This window comes from Watersipora subatra, chromosome 1, assembly GCF_963576615.1.
Source record: "Watersipora subatra chromosome 1, tzWatSuba1.1, whole genome shotgun sequence".
In the NCBI taxonomy this organism is placed as follows: domain Eukaryota; kingdom Metazoa; phylum Bryozoa; class Gymnolaemata; order Cheilostomatida; family Watersiporidae; genus Watersipora; species Watersipora subatra.
The window spans coordinates 62779767-62796547 of NC_088708.1; the positions used below are offsets into that span (position 1 = coordinate 62779767).

A 16781-nucleotide genomic window follows, 5' to 3' on the forward strand; every position below is an offset into this window, starting at 1 on the left:
GATTTATCATTTTAACCTTACGGAGAGACGGAAATAGAAGATCACGAAAATGCAAAAAAACATCACATTTCATAGAGTTAAGAAAATTCATAGAGTTTCAAATAATACATAACTTAGTCTGTTTATACACGGTATATGTTAGTATTTTTGATCAGTATGCTTTGCGTAGCTTAGTGGTGGAGCTCGTGGATAAAACATTTGCAGACGCAAATCCATGAGTTCAAAGTCATCAGGAGGCCGAATTTTAATTCCACATTTTAATTAGCTATAGCTGGACATACCAACGGAAAAAACTACAGACGACAGAAGAAAGACAACAAAATTTTAAAAAACTTTATAGACAAGTATTACATATGTGTATATTTATATAAATGTATATATTTCATATATACAAATCTATATATATATATATATTTCTCAAAATTGTTCGTATGTGTATTCGTGTATTCGCCATTTTGATTGCCCAGGTATAGCTATTATTTTAGTATTGCATGCACACGTAATGAAGCTCCGGTTAAGACATATTTTCGGATCTATGTATATGCGGCATGATACTTTTTCGTCTTTATTTCGGTAAGGCTAGTTTTTTCAGCCCCAAAATATTGACCATAGCTTATCTAAGAACTTAAAATTTGACGATTCTAGTAGTGATTATATACGTTATTAGGAGATATCCGTTGCTCGTCATGGCGAGTTCAACGTCATCTGTTATGGTAAAATGGTTTTGCCAACCAACTCAATTAATTATAAAATATTAGCTAAATGACGTAGGCTTATTCATTGATACATTGCGCTCACGGGTTACTATGATCCTATAAACACGATGCACTTTGCCAAGTTGTATCAACAAGCATTTCTCTCGAAATAAATAACTAGCAATTGTAGTGCTTTTCAATTGGGCGTACTGATTTTTATTTTGTTTTCGAGTTTTGCATAAATTTTATCAAATACTCTGTTCAGTAATCTTTTCCAGCTACACTGTCTTTCCTTGATTTTTGTTAGGTACTTTGCGTTCCACATTCATTTGTTACAAACAAAATTTTTCTTGTATTAATTTACGGCTTTTACGTTTTTTTTAGTTCTATTTAAAACATTTTTGTTCACACAAATAATTTTAAATTTGTTATTAAACGTTTGTTTTAATAGCAATATAGTTTATTACCAAGCACTTTTTTTTTGCAACAAATAAAGTTGTTATACCCGTGTTTCAAAACAGTTCTTATCAGTGCCAGATTTGTGTATTAACTTACACATATTTCCATTGAAATCTAACCAATTAGTTAATCGTGATTAATTTCACATTTAGCAACAAAAATTTGTAAAACTTCTTTAAGATTATCTGTTAAATTGTCTGTAAGATTTACTGGACTATTGTGTATGATTTGAAGTATCAGTTACTCTTCACTTCTCTTATATTTACATTTATATATCAACACTAGCTGTACTACCCAGTGTTGCACGAATAATTAAAAATATTCTGATCACAAAATTTATTTGTATTTAACATATAAAAAAATTTGCCATTCTAACTTTTAAACTTCATATCATGAGGAAAATGCTTCATGCAGGTCAAATAAATTAAAAAAAATAAAACGACTAAAAAAAGGTTTAGATGTAAATGTGAAATAATTAGCAAGTAATAGCTAAATTAAGTCAGTTTTGCTACGATTACAAAATAGATCATCCGGTAAAGATACAATTAATACAAACCAAAAAGACAAAAGAAAATTATTGAATATGTTGAATTAATAATAACAATTCTTGCATAGCAGTGTGTGTATAAAAAATGTTACTACTCTATCAGAAGCTATCCATCAAATCTTTTCTCATGATATACAATTTGGAAGTTAGAATGAAAAATGTTGTTATATGTTAGATATAAATCAATTTTATGATCAAATACTTTTTTATTACTTGGGCAATGCCGGGTAACACCGCTGGTATTTAATGTATACATGTATATATGCATTAGTTTCTCTGAAGTATTCTTTCTTTCTTTTTTTAAAACAGGTAGTATATAAATTGCCTAATTATATTTTTAATTTTAATTTTTATCAATTTTTCCAATGTTTAAACACTATAAAAATTTTCAGAATTATTATATTATTAAGGTCTGTGATAATGATAAGGAAAAAAGAAAAATTTTCTTTCAATCGTTTAACAGAAAGATTATCCCATTCTATTGCTTTTGTTTGATCAAATAGTTTATCACTTTAATTCCAATATCCTCTAAGAGCTGCTTAAATTAAAATTTAGAGTTAGGTTTGGTACTTGTTGTAGAAAGGACTCAAAAGATACATTGTATTTAAGAAATTTGTGTGCAAGATCTAATTTATCATTTCTAAAATAGTTGTAAATTCATTCAGAAAACTCTGAAGAATCTGTAATTTTGGTGTTCTTTACATCTATGGCTCTGGTAGTAAGATTGCAACCGCGGAAATCTTGATTTAGAATTTTTCGTAAAAATTCCCACTTGTATTTGACATTCTGTCTACTTTTTTTTTCCTCGTCACAATACAATTTTGAATTAACCCGCAGAAATTCCATTATGAAATAATTTTTAATTTTACAATATTCAAATAGAAGCTGTGCCTCCAAAGGCTTTTGTTTAAATTGCTTGTGTTGTTTACTTTTTAAAAAACTAGTTTCAACAACCTAATTTAATGAATACCGTCTGTGCATGTGCTTTTAAATCTGTTATAACTTAATGGAAACATTAAAGCTTTGGTTAAGATTGCTTTCTTGTATCATTCATTTCAATTAAATTTTCATGCTTTTGATTGAGAAATGTGTAGACCATCTGTAAAATATTGCTAAAAATGGGTAAAGGAAGGTTGAATACAAACAATTAAATTGATGTAAATACCACAAACTGAACAAAAATGTTTAATTCAATTGTTCAAGAAAATATTATTTTTTCAATGAAATTTGGGAAATGTTTCAGAATACTTTTTTGCTTTTGTCTAGTCTGGTCGGAGACATAATTGTGTTGTAAAAACTCAAAGTAACAAGTATTGTTAAGTGCTTTAGAAAATAGTTCAAATAATCTTTTTGATTCAGATCTATATGTATGTTTATGACACCCATAATAGTTTTATTGAATGTTAAATTCACAAGAGGTGCTCGAAGGTTGTCAAGAAAATACTTGCAAGTTACCAAAGTGCTAGCAATAAACAGCAGCACGGAGAGTGACACACAAGTAGTCCAAACCTCTTATTTGCCTAACTGATGCTACTTAAGATTCAATGACACATATCCTGCCTTCTGTGTCACCTTGAAACTGATTCTCTACAACCCTCAGGTAATAGAGTAGTGAGTTGTAGTCTGGCTGGCCGTCCACTTCCCCATCAGCCCAATGGTTTACAATCATCAGGTTCACAGATCTGCCCTGTAGTAAGAGTGCAGTCACGCAGTCTCATTATGTTACGACAGAATAGTGTTTTCAGATGACATGTTAGCATGCATTCAATTTTTAAGTTTTATCTTATGCAGTAGGTATTGCTATCTGCAACTTAATAGTCTGAAAAAAAACTGTCAAAAATTATAATATGCTTTACTATTATTTCAAGAAGGCTACCTGCCTTATCTTGAAAATGGCATATGTATTAATATTTTTGACTGAACATAGAAGTGAACAGTACGCATTAAATAATCTTTGCTATAATAAGCATCATTACTATCTGTCCGATGCCACATCTACATGTTACAAAAAAATGCATCACACAGATTTTAAAATCAGATATTCCACTAAGCAGCCAGTGCTACTACCAATTGTACAACTCCACCAGCTTGCTGCATTGATGGATAATTTTGAGCTATTATAGATCATAATCTATATTTCCACCCACGAAACTTCTATAATAATACTAGTATTATATTAATAGATCATTGCCTAAGTTGTCAGAGTTATGGAAGTCTTTAGAACAACTAATGAGATGCCTTAAAATACACCTTCAACAACCATATATAGACTTACATTCACTTTTAACTCAACCACTTGTACCAGCTCATTACTCTCTGAAGAAGTCCTCTCAACGAGAATCTCACCAACAGTTATAGTTTTTATATCAGCATCGGGAATACATCCAGTTGTCTAAAATTTGCAGTAGTGATATAATATCAAGTAACAAACAAACTAGAGAAGAAGGAGACTCTCTTAAGTGTAGACCACAAATATTATGTTTATACAATTATACTGACCATGTCCAAAAGTGCTAACTGTATGCAGAAAATATTTATCTAGGAACCTAAACCGGGTGTCAAAATATTTACATAACACAAATAAAGTGGAAATAAAGTGTGATTGGTCTCAAAAAATGTGCGAAGGTCATAGCATTATTGCACGTACAGTAGATTTTATTATCAGAAAAAAAGAGGAAAATACAAAAAGAAAATAGTTAATACTTGAACACTGATGACATCTCAATCCACAGTTCTAGCAGCTAGCTTTCCTTTCCTTTCTTTGAACATTTTTGTCAAGAAACGCAGTATTGAGAAAATGATATCAAAATGCATTTTAACCCAGTGTTTAAAATGACTACAAAAAAATAATAAAGAGCGCCATACTAATATGCAACCAGAAAACTTGTAGTGGCAAATGTTCAGTCTTGGTGCAATCACTTGCGCTATTTCTGAATGGAGTGTAGCAACAACCAAATCTTTAAACAAATTTGTAAGAATATGTATCAACCCTAAGTATTTTTTGAGAGACTTAGTTAATGAGCCAAAAACTGAAAGGGAAGCACAAGTAACAAAAATACACCTGTCAAGGACGCCATTGTAGTAAAATCTGCAAAATTCGATGAGAGAAGCAACTTACAGTACATTACTAAATAGTACTACTATGGCAAAGAATTTATCAAGGCTCACCATAGACAGCGCTCTTTGTTATGTAGAACACCAAAAGGCGATACCTCATTTAAAAGGCTCCTTGAATATTCAAGCTTCTAGGCACAAAAGAAAGGTTGGTCACATTTACAAGGTAAGCCAGCAGTGCTAATTTTCTAGTCATTCAAAACTCTGCCAACTAGTTTTGTAAGGTAGAGGTATTGTCGTACCTGAGCGGGTATTGCTTGTGAAATTACAGGTGCAAACACACTAAGCGATCTTGTCGTGTGTGTCATGAGAAGCGCCAAAATATCCCTGAGAAGACTCCCTGAGAGACTCTTAGCACAGATTAGCGCCGCACACCGCGCTATCGCACCAAATATCGCCTAGTGTGCTTGCACCTTAATCGAGTGAGTGAAATGCCAGTGCTACTAACTGTACACATATTTCTACTTTGAGTTTGGCCTATTTTTCATACCTTTTTTTTTAAAAACTTTATAAAATTTTGATTTGATTCATGCAATAATTTATTACTCCCCACTTTTTTAAAATTATCTTCTTCATTACTTATTTAGTATATAAATTGATTGCATAGTAGCAAAATTTATTGCATGAGCATGCATATCAACTATACAAAATTTAGATTGCTTTTTCCACAAAACTCATTCTAATAGAGGTATAACTTAATAATTTGATTGGTTCACATGTGCGCTTTGCCACAATTTGAGAGAAAAGAGGCTACATAAAAATCTTTTAAAAGTCATAAAAGTCATTTAAAAGCTGCATGATATATGATAGTACTTGGTGTCTAAGTTAAGTGCTATAGTGAAAGTTAGATGTAACTTTTATGACAAGAAATGGTCTTTCAACTGAATTTGAATGAACATTTTCTTGTGCTTGAACGCCTTAGATGGCCATCAAAAGGAAAAACGCTGAAATCAAGAATAATTGTGAGAGGCAAACTGGCTCTTTTACAGTAATTTAACTCAACTTAATGAATCAAAACCTAAACAGTTTTTCAATAATCAACTCAAAACAATTAAACTATTAGAAAACCCCAAAACCCATCGGCAAAGTATTTACAATAGCAATGGTAAACAGCAAAACAGATTCCTTCCAACTGATTGTGTAAATGCACTATAGGTCACAGATTTTTTTCATATAATAGATAAGTACATGCATAAATGAAGCTATAAAATGTTTCTCAGGTCAATGGTGACAAAACTGTGGCATGTTAGATTGAAAGAAAACACAGTGGACCGCTGAACAGTTATTAGCTTGCTAAACATATATGAAAATTCTTTGTAGTTGCTTTTAAGACGGGTAAGTTACAATTAAACTCTTTGCTTATGCAAAGTTATTAGTTGATTGTACCGAAACTTTTGACATGAAATGGGAATATTAACAAACAGTAAATCACTGTTTACGCAAGATGCTTATAAAATATGTTTAGTTAATTAGGTTTATTATTTCACTCTTCTCTTTTTCTTTCTATATTTCCCTATATGTAGATTTTGTTTCAATTACCCTAATCTTTCCATATTTTACTCTCTGACGTCCTCCTACCCCTCTTTTTTACTCTTCTTCCCTCTTTTGTTTGATTTATTTTCTTTTTCATCTTATACAACCAGAACCTCATAAAGATTTGCACTGAAGTTGCTATATTTTTGATCTAACTCATTGTAATCGTTGAAAACTGAATAACCATTTTAGACCAGCTATTATCAATAATGAAGTAAATGATGGAACTCAAGTTTTATTATGCTAATAAAAAAGTACTATTTTTAGTCTAGAAATCTGGCTGCAATGAACATTAAAACTTCTGACAAATATTAGAAATACAGATGATTAACCACAAAATCAGGTAAGTCGTACATTGCCCTGTAAAAGTCTTAATTTGTTCCTGTAATAAATTTGGACTAGCCTGGTAAAAATTAATTTCATCTATGTCATTATTTTAGCAGCTTATAACTTTACTTCTGAAAAGCACTCAAAACAATTTAAAGCTTTATTATTATTTATTCACAACATAAAACAGATAATTAAATAATTTGAACTATATTATTGTAGCATAATAATAAAAAAACTATAGGACGCTGCAAACGTTTTAGCAAACAGGTTTGAAACTAGCTATGAGTATGGGACACGCTTAAAACATGATCTGTTAGCGCAAAAGAAAAATGCAACAAAAACTGATTGAAATTTGTGATAACTACCTGAGATCCTAACATAGCAATTACTTTGATGTCTTCAGACCAGATCATTTTCCAAAATGCCTCCACCTGGTGCTCCTTTAGTGCTGATCCAATGATAAACTGACCTGCCCTTTTGTAACTCTACAATCATCCTATTATTCAAAAACATTGTAATTTTATGAATATTTTTGAAGTGAGTCAATTGGTCACTGTTGCACATTTTCTATGACCTTTTTACTTGAACTGTTTTAATTATTTATACCAGAGTGATTTATCCCTGGAAATGTTTATTCGTCAGTATTAATTATCAGCTAGTCATTACATAAACATTCTATATTTGATGGGGAATTGTCAGCACCTGTATTGGGCCAGTCTAGCACTTGAATTGCTGCAGTAATACACAAGTTTTGAGCTTATTTGTAAAAGTATCTGATGGTTTTAGAGCTTATTGTAAGTCAGCCTTTTGATCGGTAATGAAAATAGAACTCAGGTCATGTAGTTTACGCTATATTTGCCGTTAGCTTGAATAATCTGGAATAATTTTAGCAATAAGCAGCCTACATATCCAACATCGAGTGCTTTGTAATATGGGTTTATTAAATTATCAAAGTTAGAAAAAATGCAAAAAAGAGAAATTCATTTTCAAAGTATTTGCTTAAAGAGGCCAAGCAAAGCTTTAAATAAAAATTAAAACTTAGCTGGTAAGTTTTACAGGAGATAAATTTTAATTCAGTACAGAATGCAGTGATTTGCATGCTGTCGCTTTTTAATTGCAACCTTTTTTATTCAGACTCATTTATAAAAAATATACTACATTTTTGCCAGTGCAATAGAAAGGCAAAATGACCAGTCTCCTTTGGCAGAAATGAGTTCCAAAAAAGATGTAATAGGAAAGTTTTAATAATAGTATTATACATTAAAAACTTTTTAAAGACAGCAATAAAAGAAAGTTAAATAACTATTATTGTACTTTAAGTGAACTAGGCAAAAAGGAAACTTTTTTCTTTACATTTTCTATAGTGTATTCTTATCACTTGATACATACTAAACTCCTAATTAGTGTTTTTATATGCAAACCATAATCTGAAACCTATTGTCTGCTAACAGAGAATCATTAGTGTTGTCATTAAAATATAAACTAGACAACCATTACATCATTGTGAGTGTCTAGTAACGCATATCCCGTGTTTCTCAACTCATGCATTCCATTCTGTCAATCTATCAGTTGTAATTGTTTGGTAATGGTTTGGAGCTATATGTAGTTTAGAGAATAGCATTATTAGACTGCAATTTACACAGTATTTCATTATATTCATAATATATAGCATTTGCCATATTGTATTTTTAGCTCACATAAGTATCGTGAGAGAAAAGTCAATTCACTTACATCAAGAATGTGGAACCCATCTGGTCCTGTCAAGCCATGCGTCAAACTGTCTAAAACCATGCAAATTAACACTAATTACAAATAGACAATATAAAATATCAGATTCAGAGCTAAATATCAAATAGCAGTGTGACATAAAAATAACCTTCTCCTAACTTAATAAATAAACAAGAATCAATAATTCAAGTATGCTAAAGACTACTAGCTGTGTGTTATTTAAGCCCGTCAATTTTATTTAATAAAAGCTATTGATTTTTAGAGAGTTTGAACACTTTTTTCACTGGCCATGAAAACAATATTATTCGCCAACATGAATGAGTATGTAAGCTCTTTCAACAGAAACAAAATCAAAAAACCAAACTGTATTACCTTTTGTTCGTAGACCACCTTCATTAGATTCTGCCTTCATCAGCAATTTTTGGATTCGCTGTAAAATGTTTATACAAAATAAATGTTGATTTAAAAGAAACCATTAACACAGACCATTTAGGAAAAGATCGTAGTTCAGTGTACATGGTGCAAACTTGTCACCTATGCATTAATGGTTGATGTCATAAAATAACAATTGATGGTGTTAGAAAGGTATTTAACAAGAAGTGCTTCTGCGTTACTACAGTCCAAAGTTAGTAACTCTTGTTTTGAAAACTTGCCTAAACTTTTTCACTGGAGTCTCAGGTTAGAATAAGCTGTGAGTATATTACTTGTACCACTTTTAACATACTTGCATAGATGCTAATAATAATATCTTATTTCTAAAATGTATTATTTGACTCACCATAGCCCTAGTCTGTTTTATAATTGGAAATGAAATTGTGTATTAAAAGTGATGTCTGCAAAGCATGTCAACTACAAGTATTTTATCAAGCTGTTGTTAATGCTGTTCAAGGATTCATAGAGTGAAGGACAGATAAAAACATTACAGCATAACATCCCAGCTAAAATAGAACAAAAGTAACAATTACTATTTTTTTCAAATTTTTAGCGTTTGCTATAATTGTTACTCTAATCGATGCTAACACCTATAAATTTGAGGCACTACTAATGCACCTGTTTAAGGGCAATTAGCTGAACTCGGTATTCATATGTAGATAAGTCAGGACACCACGTTCCATGCTATTGTAAATAACAGCTTTGCTTTAATAGTGAGAAAAATAATTAAATAATCAACACATTCAATTTATATTAATTTGTATTGCTCTGGCTTTACACAACACCATTTATTGAGAGACTTATATTGGAAACATTTGAGGTTGGTTGTATCATGTCTATTTTAACTTTGCAACCACATTATCATTGTTTTACAGTGAACAGTTTAAGAGACAGTAGTTTTGTCTTTGGTATGAAAAAAACGATCTTAAAACTTTTCTACATGCTTGGCAAAAATATACTAAAGAGTTACAATGTAAGTGCAAGGCTTTAGAGACAGGAAAATAATATTAAAATTGTCTGATACAGTATGTTCTTTCTACAAATTGTATAGTAACCAAATTGAAAACACAAAGTGCTAAAAATTGCTCAAATTCTTTCATGGCAAAAATTTGTTTTTACTTGCCAGTAACATGTAAAAATACACATTATTAATAGTGTTCATTATCCTAAAATGTTAGAGTTTATAAACTATGGTTTACCTGATACTCTTCTGCAATAATGTTCATTTTTGTCTCCAACTTTGTTTTCAAAGATTCTCTTTTGCAGACATATGCTTCACTTTTGAGAGCCTCATTTAAAGTCGCATTGAGAACGCGATACTCTCTCTAGAATTATGAGGTATTTCATTTAGCACTAGAATGTGAATGACCTATGAACTAGGCTTAAACAGATGCTAGTACTTGTATTACTGCAAGTTTATCATAAAGTTAGCATTGAAAAACAAGTAATATTATGGGACATGCAATTAATTAGGTTGAATGTAAATCAATTTGTAATTTATATAAATTAAATTTTTTTCTAAATGATTGCTATATACTTAATTAATAACTACAAAGTACAGTGTGTACTTATTACCTTCTCTTAGACAATAATTGCTGATTATGATTCAAAAACTGCTTTAAAGTGTCTTTGTGCAGTTGCCTAAGCAAGTTCCTATTTTAGCTTGTTTTCCCATTTTTAGAGACAAAAGAAAGTGCATACAATTTTGATGGGCAAACAAAATCAATGTTGCTCAGGGTGGTTTAATCAAATATATATACTAGAGTTTTCTTCAATTGGTCGACACACTTTTCTTCTATTGTTGTTTTTCATCACCTTAAACTTCTCTTTTGCTATCAACAACAGTATCTAACAACCTATGTGTACTTTTGCTGCCTGAGAGACTTCACCTTTTTATTTATATGTTAATTAAAATTCTTTTAACTAAACAAGTGCTGTTAAGTAATAAAATCATTGCATTATCTTGATCTATTTAAATGAAGTTGTTAATTAAATTGGTTCATGGTTTATAAGTATTTTACGATTCTAGCCAAAGCTACTCGGGTAACGTATCTGCTATATAACCATGAAAGTGAGAGAGCATTTTCACCTTTCTAAGATTTTCTTTTGCATTTTTAATTAAAAGCACAGAAAGTAGAATACATGAGTCCCACCACAATACTTGGATCAAAACTACATGCAATTGTAAACCCTTACCACTGATCATTGTACAAACATTTACAATATCTGTAATATGTTTTACTTATCAAAATCTAATAGCAAGATTGAAAACACGACAAGTAATGTCTTAACTATGAGATGAGAATAACATTTTTAAAAACATATACTGTATATTTTTAAATCAAGATGGGATTGACCTTGGTAAGGGGCAACAAGAAGCACTTTGTTTGAGAAAACAATGCTAGGTTGGTTTTTAGCAACTTCATTATATTATATATTATATGGTGATTTTGCAATATTTTTATACTGCTACAAATTTAACCTACCTCTGTTTTAATGAGTTGAGGCCTCCTCTTTCTAATCTTCTCGACACATTTTGCAACATTCACACATTCCTGTGAACTGGCTTCCTCCAAAAGAATGCTTAGTCCAATGTACAAACTTATCTTTGCTTCTTGACTGCAAATATTGAATTACAAATAATTGAACGCAAATCTCTTTTTTATGTATTCAGAGCATCAAAACTAACTTCAAAATTTTTTAAAGTAACATGGTTTATTTTTTACAAACCACTTTCAGCTGTACTTTTAGGTTACCAGTTATAGAAAAATGACCCATACATATTATGGCTCACAGAAATCTGACAAACTCTAAAACAGATAACAGTCAAGGCTAAACAGGCTTTATGTACACAAGTTTGACCTCTCATTTGTAGGAAGCCAGACTTTCATATATTGAGACCATTGAACCCTTGATTATGCATTCACGTGTTAATATTGAGCTTTTTATGTATTTAGATCTATAGACTCTTTTAACATGAAAAATGACTTACACCAGATCAGTTATCAGCACACAAAAATGCATTTGGGTGCTGCAAATACAGTGCGGTACTTTATAGCAGTATAATCATAGCATACATGAGTGTCAATTACATTCACTATTTGTGACCTCTCATATGAAAATCAACCAAAATGAGGGATTTTCAGATTTTGAGTTAGTAACACACCCAGATGCAGAGTTTAGTGGAGGATTTAAAGCACTTTGAGTATTAAAGTTAGCTTAAGTAGTTCCTGAGATATTTTGAATTTTTGAAAAGCATGTCAGCAAAAACTCTTAAAATCTGAAACGGAGAAAATCGTGAATAAAGATGCCATGCACAGAAATAGGTTGTTTACGTTAGGTTCTCGTTGGATGCAGCCATTTGGATTTCACTGACTGAGGTGAAACTTAATCTATAGGGTAAGTAAGCATGCTGAAACAGCTGGTGTACACCATTTTAAGATCAGGACAACAAAAGACTGGTAAACCCTGCTCTCAAATTAAAAAAGAACTTGAAATTTTAACTCATCCGTACTTTACACTAACCGCACATTAGGAATAAGATGAGAAGCTTCACTAACTGATTGGCTTCAGGATTTAACATCCCGAAGCCTATCAGATAGTCATATCAGCCAAAAATAATATTTAATAATATAAATATTATTTATATTGTTGAAGATACAAAAAACATAGCATATGCCTAAATCAACACAGAAGCTCACAAGTGATGAAATGAAGCGGTCTGATCAGTAAATTTAACATAAGCGTTTAAATTATTTCTAAACCTTGCTGTAGAAAAATATTTAAACGAAGATAAGGGCTTTATGCTGTGAGTAAATTTAATGCCAGGATTACGATGATTTGCACCAAAACTTAAATTTTAAAATGACCTACAACAATCTAAAGTTGCAAGCATGGTGAAGTGTATGGTGCCAGAGCAAAAAGCCTAGCTCTTCCAAATTGATGATAAAGTAGCTTTAACAGTATGAAAAAATAAATCGCTACGCAAACACCGCTGCAAATTCTGCAAAGTGAAAGCAGATGCAATTTTGCTCAAAATTCTAAAAAAAATTTACTTGTTTATAATGAAATTCTACATAGACCAAGCTGAAAATGAAAAAAACATGAAATTTCTATTGCCCCCATTGTTTACCTAGTGTTTTAGTCATTTTGTATACTTGGTCTTTATAAAAAGAGTAGTGTCAAATAGTAAAACTTTGCAAAACATTTATTTTAGCACGATGGGCAACAAGGTACCCAGCTCTTTAACTATCCAAATCAAAAATAATGACAGAGTTTGGCCATTCTGATCTAACTCGTGCAGACAGTCATTGATCACAACATTCATTCTAAATTTTGAATTGATGAAAATATTGATGCTTTAGATGCTTTTCACAAACGCGGGTTATACAATTGTTTGTTTGGTAAGTCCCTTGCAAGTGTTAGTGAGAGATAAATATGTTTGGATTATTGACTTTCTTTTCAAGAACCAGAATGACTTTATACACTCTAGCCTAATCAAAAATCTATGGGGAAAACTTGCAGATAATGTATGATTATTAGGAACTAAAGTTAATATATAGCAAGATGAACTAGAATTTAAAAATTGAAGGCTAAAGAACTAAAGCAATAGATTTTCTTCACGGATGATGAGCTTACTCGGATAAAATCATTAGATAAAATTTCAGACTCACAATACTTAAAAAGATGCCTTAAAGTGCTCTCCTTTGTGCGGATAAAATTTTATAATATGTGTAGATGTGAATGTTAGTTCTAGATAACCTCAATGTGCACTGCATTTTTGGTGTGGAATTTAATGATATATGAAACAATAATCTTTAGTTTTTCTACCTGAACCCCCACTATATTAATGTGTTTACTATATCTCTTTATTTACTATATTTCTCAAAAAACCAGTCAGGTTAAGTTGTAAGCTGGACTAGCTATTGTTCTTTTACAGGTAGACACTAGCTTCCTAGCAGCATAGCACATTTATATCTCGAATCAGCCAACACCCATTAAGCTACTGCCATTGCACTGTACACAGCCATGCAAGATGAGCTAGTTTTATGTCTTTACGGTGGCTTCTACTAAACTTATGATGGCAACAAGTATCTGCCATAACACAGAAGCTAAAATAAACTGAGTACTCTTTTGGATAAACTTTTTATGTCTGTTTACACTTTAGTAAAAAGAATTACGCTTTATATTTAGAAAGATGCGATAGCTAAATCAAGACAGAGAATTAACAGTTTTATCTTTATAGTGGCCAATTATCACTGGTCTTTACACTCCAAAAAGTGTTTATACCACCTGTACATCATATCAAGTGTATTTACATCATCACAAGCAATTTGAGTAAGTACGTACAACAGAGGGAGACAAATTTGAGAACCTAATTGCATACCTGCAATGAACAAGTAATGGGCAATCATCATCCGCATGAAGAGTTCTTACTTTCCTAGCTAAATCTATGAAAAGGCTCATTTCATCTGGAGAACTCAGATCACCAGAAAACTGAAACTCAAATTGCTTCACAATACGAGCTTCTCTGTTCTACAACAAAATTTAAACGTTGCTGAAATTTAAGTGTAACCTACAAAAGGAGATATATCTATATATATATATATATATATTTATATATATATATGTATATTTATATATATATATTATATGTATATACATTTTGTTCTTCTAACTTGGTTCCTAAAATAAAAAAATTATATCATGTGCAGGCCACACCTTGCTTCATTGAAAAAACGCAATTGACTCATCAGCGCCTGCTGACACGGTAGCAAATTTCTGCTGTCAATTTTTAATACCTTCTATGACTTCTTCAACGAGCATAATCATCCAGCTACAAAGTTGTAGTAATTTTAATTGTTCTAGCTGTATATAAAGTAACCAAAACTGGTACAAGCACTTTATCTGAAAAATGCTCTTACTAAGCATGAAACTAATAGTTATCAAGTGTTTTATCTAAATTTATAGTCGGTTTTATTGATTTATTGGTATATATTTGTAGTTACATATACACATATACACACATGTAATACACATATATACATATATATATATATATATTTATATATATTGTATATATATATATATACATATATATGTATATATATATATATATATATATATGTATATATATATATATGTGTATAAACTATATAATTTGCTATAAATACAGTGTTATATATATGCGCATATATATGTTTACATGTATATATATATATGAATGTATGTATATATATATATATATATACATGTATATATGTATATATACATGTATATATCAATGTATTTCGTTGGCTGTCATCATGTCATTTTGTCATCAGTTGTTCTAATTATGAGGATTAAACTGGGTACGAAGAATCATTTTGCACTGGATATGAACTTGTGACATACAAATCGCAACTTTTCAAACACGTGCGTATAACCACTAGGCTAAGTTACGCTCATTATTCTCAATGCTCTTACCATATCTACCTTTATTGCCATTGGACACGCTAAACATATAATTTTATTTTTATCATTATTACCTTTTGTGTTTGGGACCTTTCACAGTTTTTAGAAACTTATTCTGACCATCACCTTTTTCAATTGTAATTTTTGAGGTTGTCATTCCCATTAAAAATTTAATGATTCCATCAAGCTCCTGTAATTGCTAACACATTTACAAAAAAAATCAAAGCTGAAACCTTTTTATGTTTGGTCAAAGTACCAGCCGGCGCTTCACTGCTATACATTTTTACTAGTATCGAGAAGTAATGGTATAGTCTATCAAAACTCTGAATACAACGAGCTTTTGCTGCAACATTAACCTGTTTTATACACACGCTTCTGTGCTTTCAATATTATTATTAGTTCAACATTCTGTTGCAGTTTTTTTCTTAGTTTGTATTAACTGTATCATTTATTTTTGTAATTAATGCAGCAAAAGAGATTATCTAGCCATTACTAGCTAATTATTTCACATTTAAACACCGTTAAAATGTCTTTTTTTCTTGATTTATTTGAACCAGAAAAGCACTTTTCTCATATTAAAAAGTTTAAAAGTTAGAATGGTATCTGTTGTTATAAGTTCATAAAAACTTATTCTGTACAAAGACTTTTTTATCACTCAAGCGATGCTGAACGTTCAGCTATTCTTGCATAAACATTAGTTGGTTTTAACATTTTGGTTAAACATATGTGCTTAGAATACTGCTTCATATTCAAAGGAAAAATATAAGTACTATAACAAAGAGAAGTCATAATAATTATGAAAAACAAATAAATATCTAACTTTAGCATTAACTGTAACCAAAATAACTTTTACTAATGCAACTAAACAGTATTTTGTATGCTAAAGAAATAAATCGCTTGGTGAATGAATAGATTTGCTTTAGATCCTAACAGTAACTTACTTACAATGGCGAATGGTTCATTTTTTTACACTTATCGAAATGAGAAATTGGCAGTGTCACACAAGCCATATGTTTGTAATACCTTATAAAGTTTCAACGTTCTCATGACATATCGAGCCTTATGGTTACTTGCAAGAAGAACTATCTTGAAGTGTTGGCAGGTTTCTGTAGAGCCAAGTGTTTGAGGAATGTAAGGAACACTTGACACCTGCAATAAAACATTTTATATACACGGTAGTAACTTCAAAACCTTTCTAGTGTACTTTGCTTGTTTCATATATATTATACATGTATATAAATATGTATAAATATATAAATATATACTGTACATATATCGGTATAGTATATACCAAATCTCGTAAGAGAAGATTTGTATTTATTGCTGACAAGCATGCATGCTAGTGTATGCTTACAAGACCATGTCTATGAAGATACATAAAGGGATAAATGCCCAAGAGTAATGGTGCTACTTTGAGCTTGTGTGCTAATATGAAGACTACTAGTTATAAAATGAAGCATTTTTTGCAAAAAAAAAGTCAGAAAAACTTC

The 16781-nt window shown here is 30.9% G+C and overlaps 1 protein-coding gene across 1 annotated transcript in view; it reads right to left on the reverse strand.

Moving 5' to 3' along the window:
- Nucleotides 1-3235: 3235 nt before the first annotated feature.
- Nucleotides 3236-16781, reverse strand: part of LOC137390147 (receptor-type tyrosine-protein phosphatase kappa-like) — a 43351-nt gene continuing 29805 nt past the window's right edge. Inside the window, exons 24-32 of the mRNA XM_068076423.1 lie at nucleotides 16315-16440; nucleotides 14225-14373; nucleotides 11325-11457; nucleotides 10038-10163; nucleotides 8779-8836; nucleotides 8410-8459; nucleotides 7044-7163; nucleotides 3977-4093; nucleotides 3236-3388 (exon numbers count right to left, since the gene is read on the reverse strand). Coding sequence (XP_067932524.1) covers nucleotides 3236-3388; nucleotides 3977-4093; nucleotides 7044-7163; nucleotides 8410-8459; nucleotides 8779-8836; nucleotides 10038-10163; nucleotides 11325-11457; nucleotides 14225-14373; nucleotides 16315-16440 — 1032 coding nt within the window. The remainder of the gene's footprint in view (nucleotides 3389-3976; nucleotides 4094-7043; nucleotides 7164-8409; nucleotides 8460-8778; nucleotides 8837-10037; nucleotides 10164-11324; nucleotides 11458-14224; nucleotides 14374-16314; nucleotides 16441-16781) is intronic.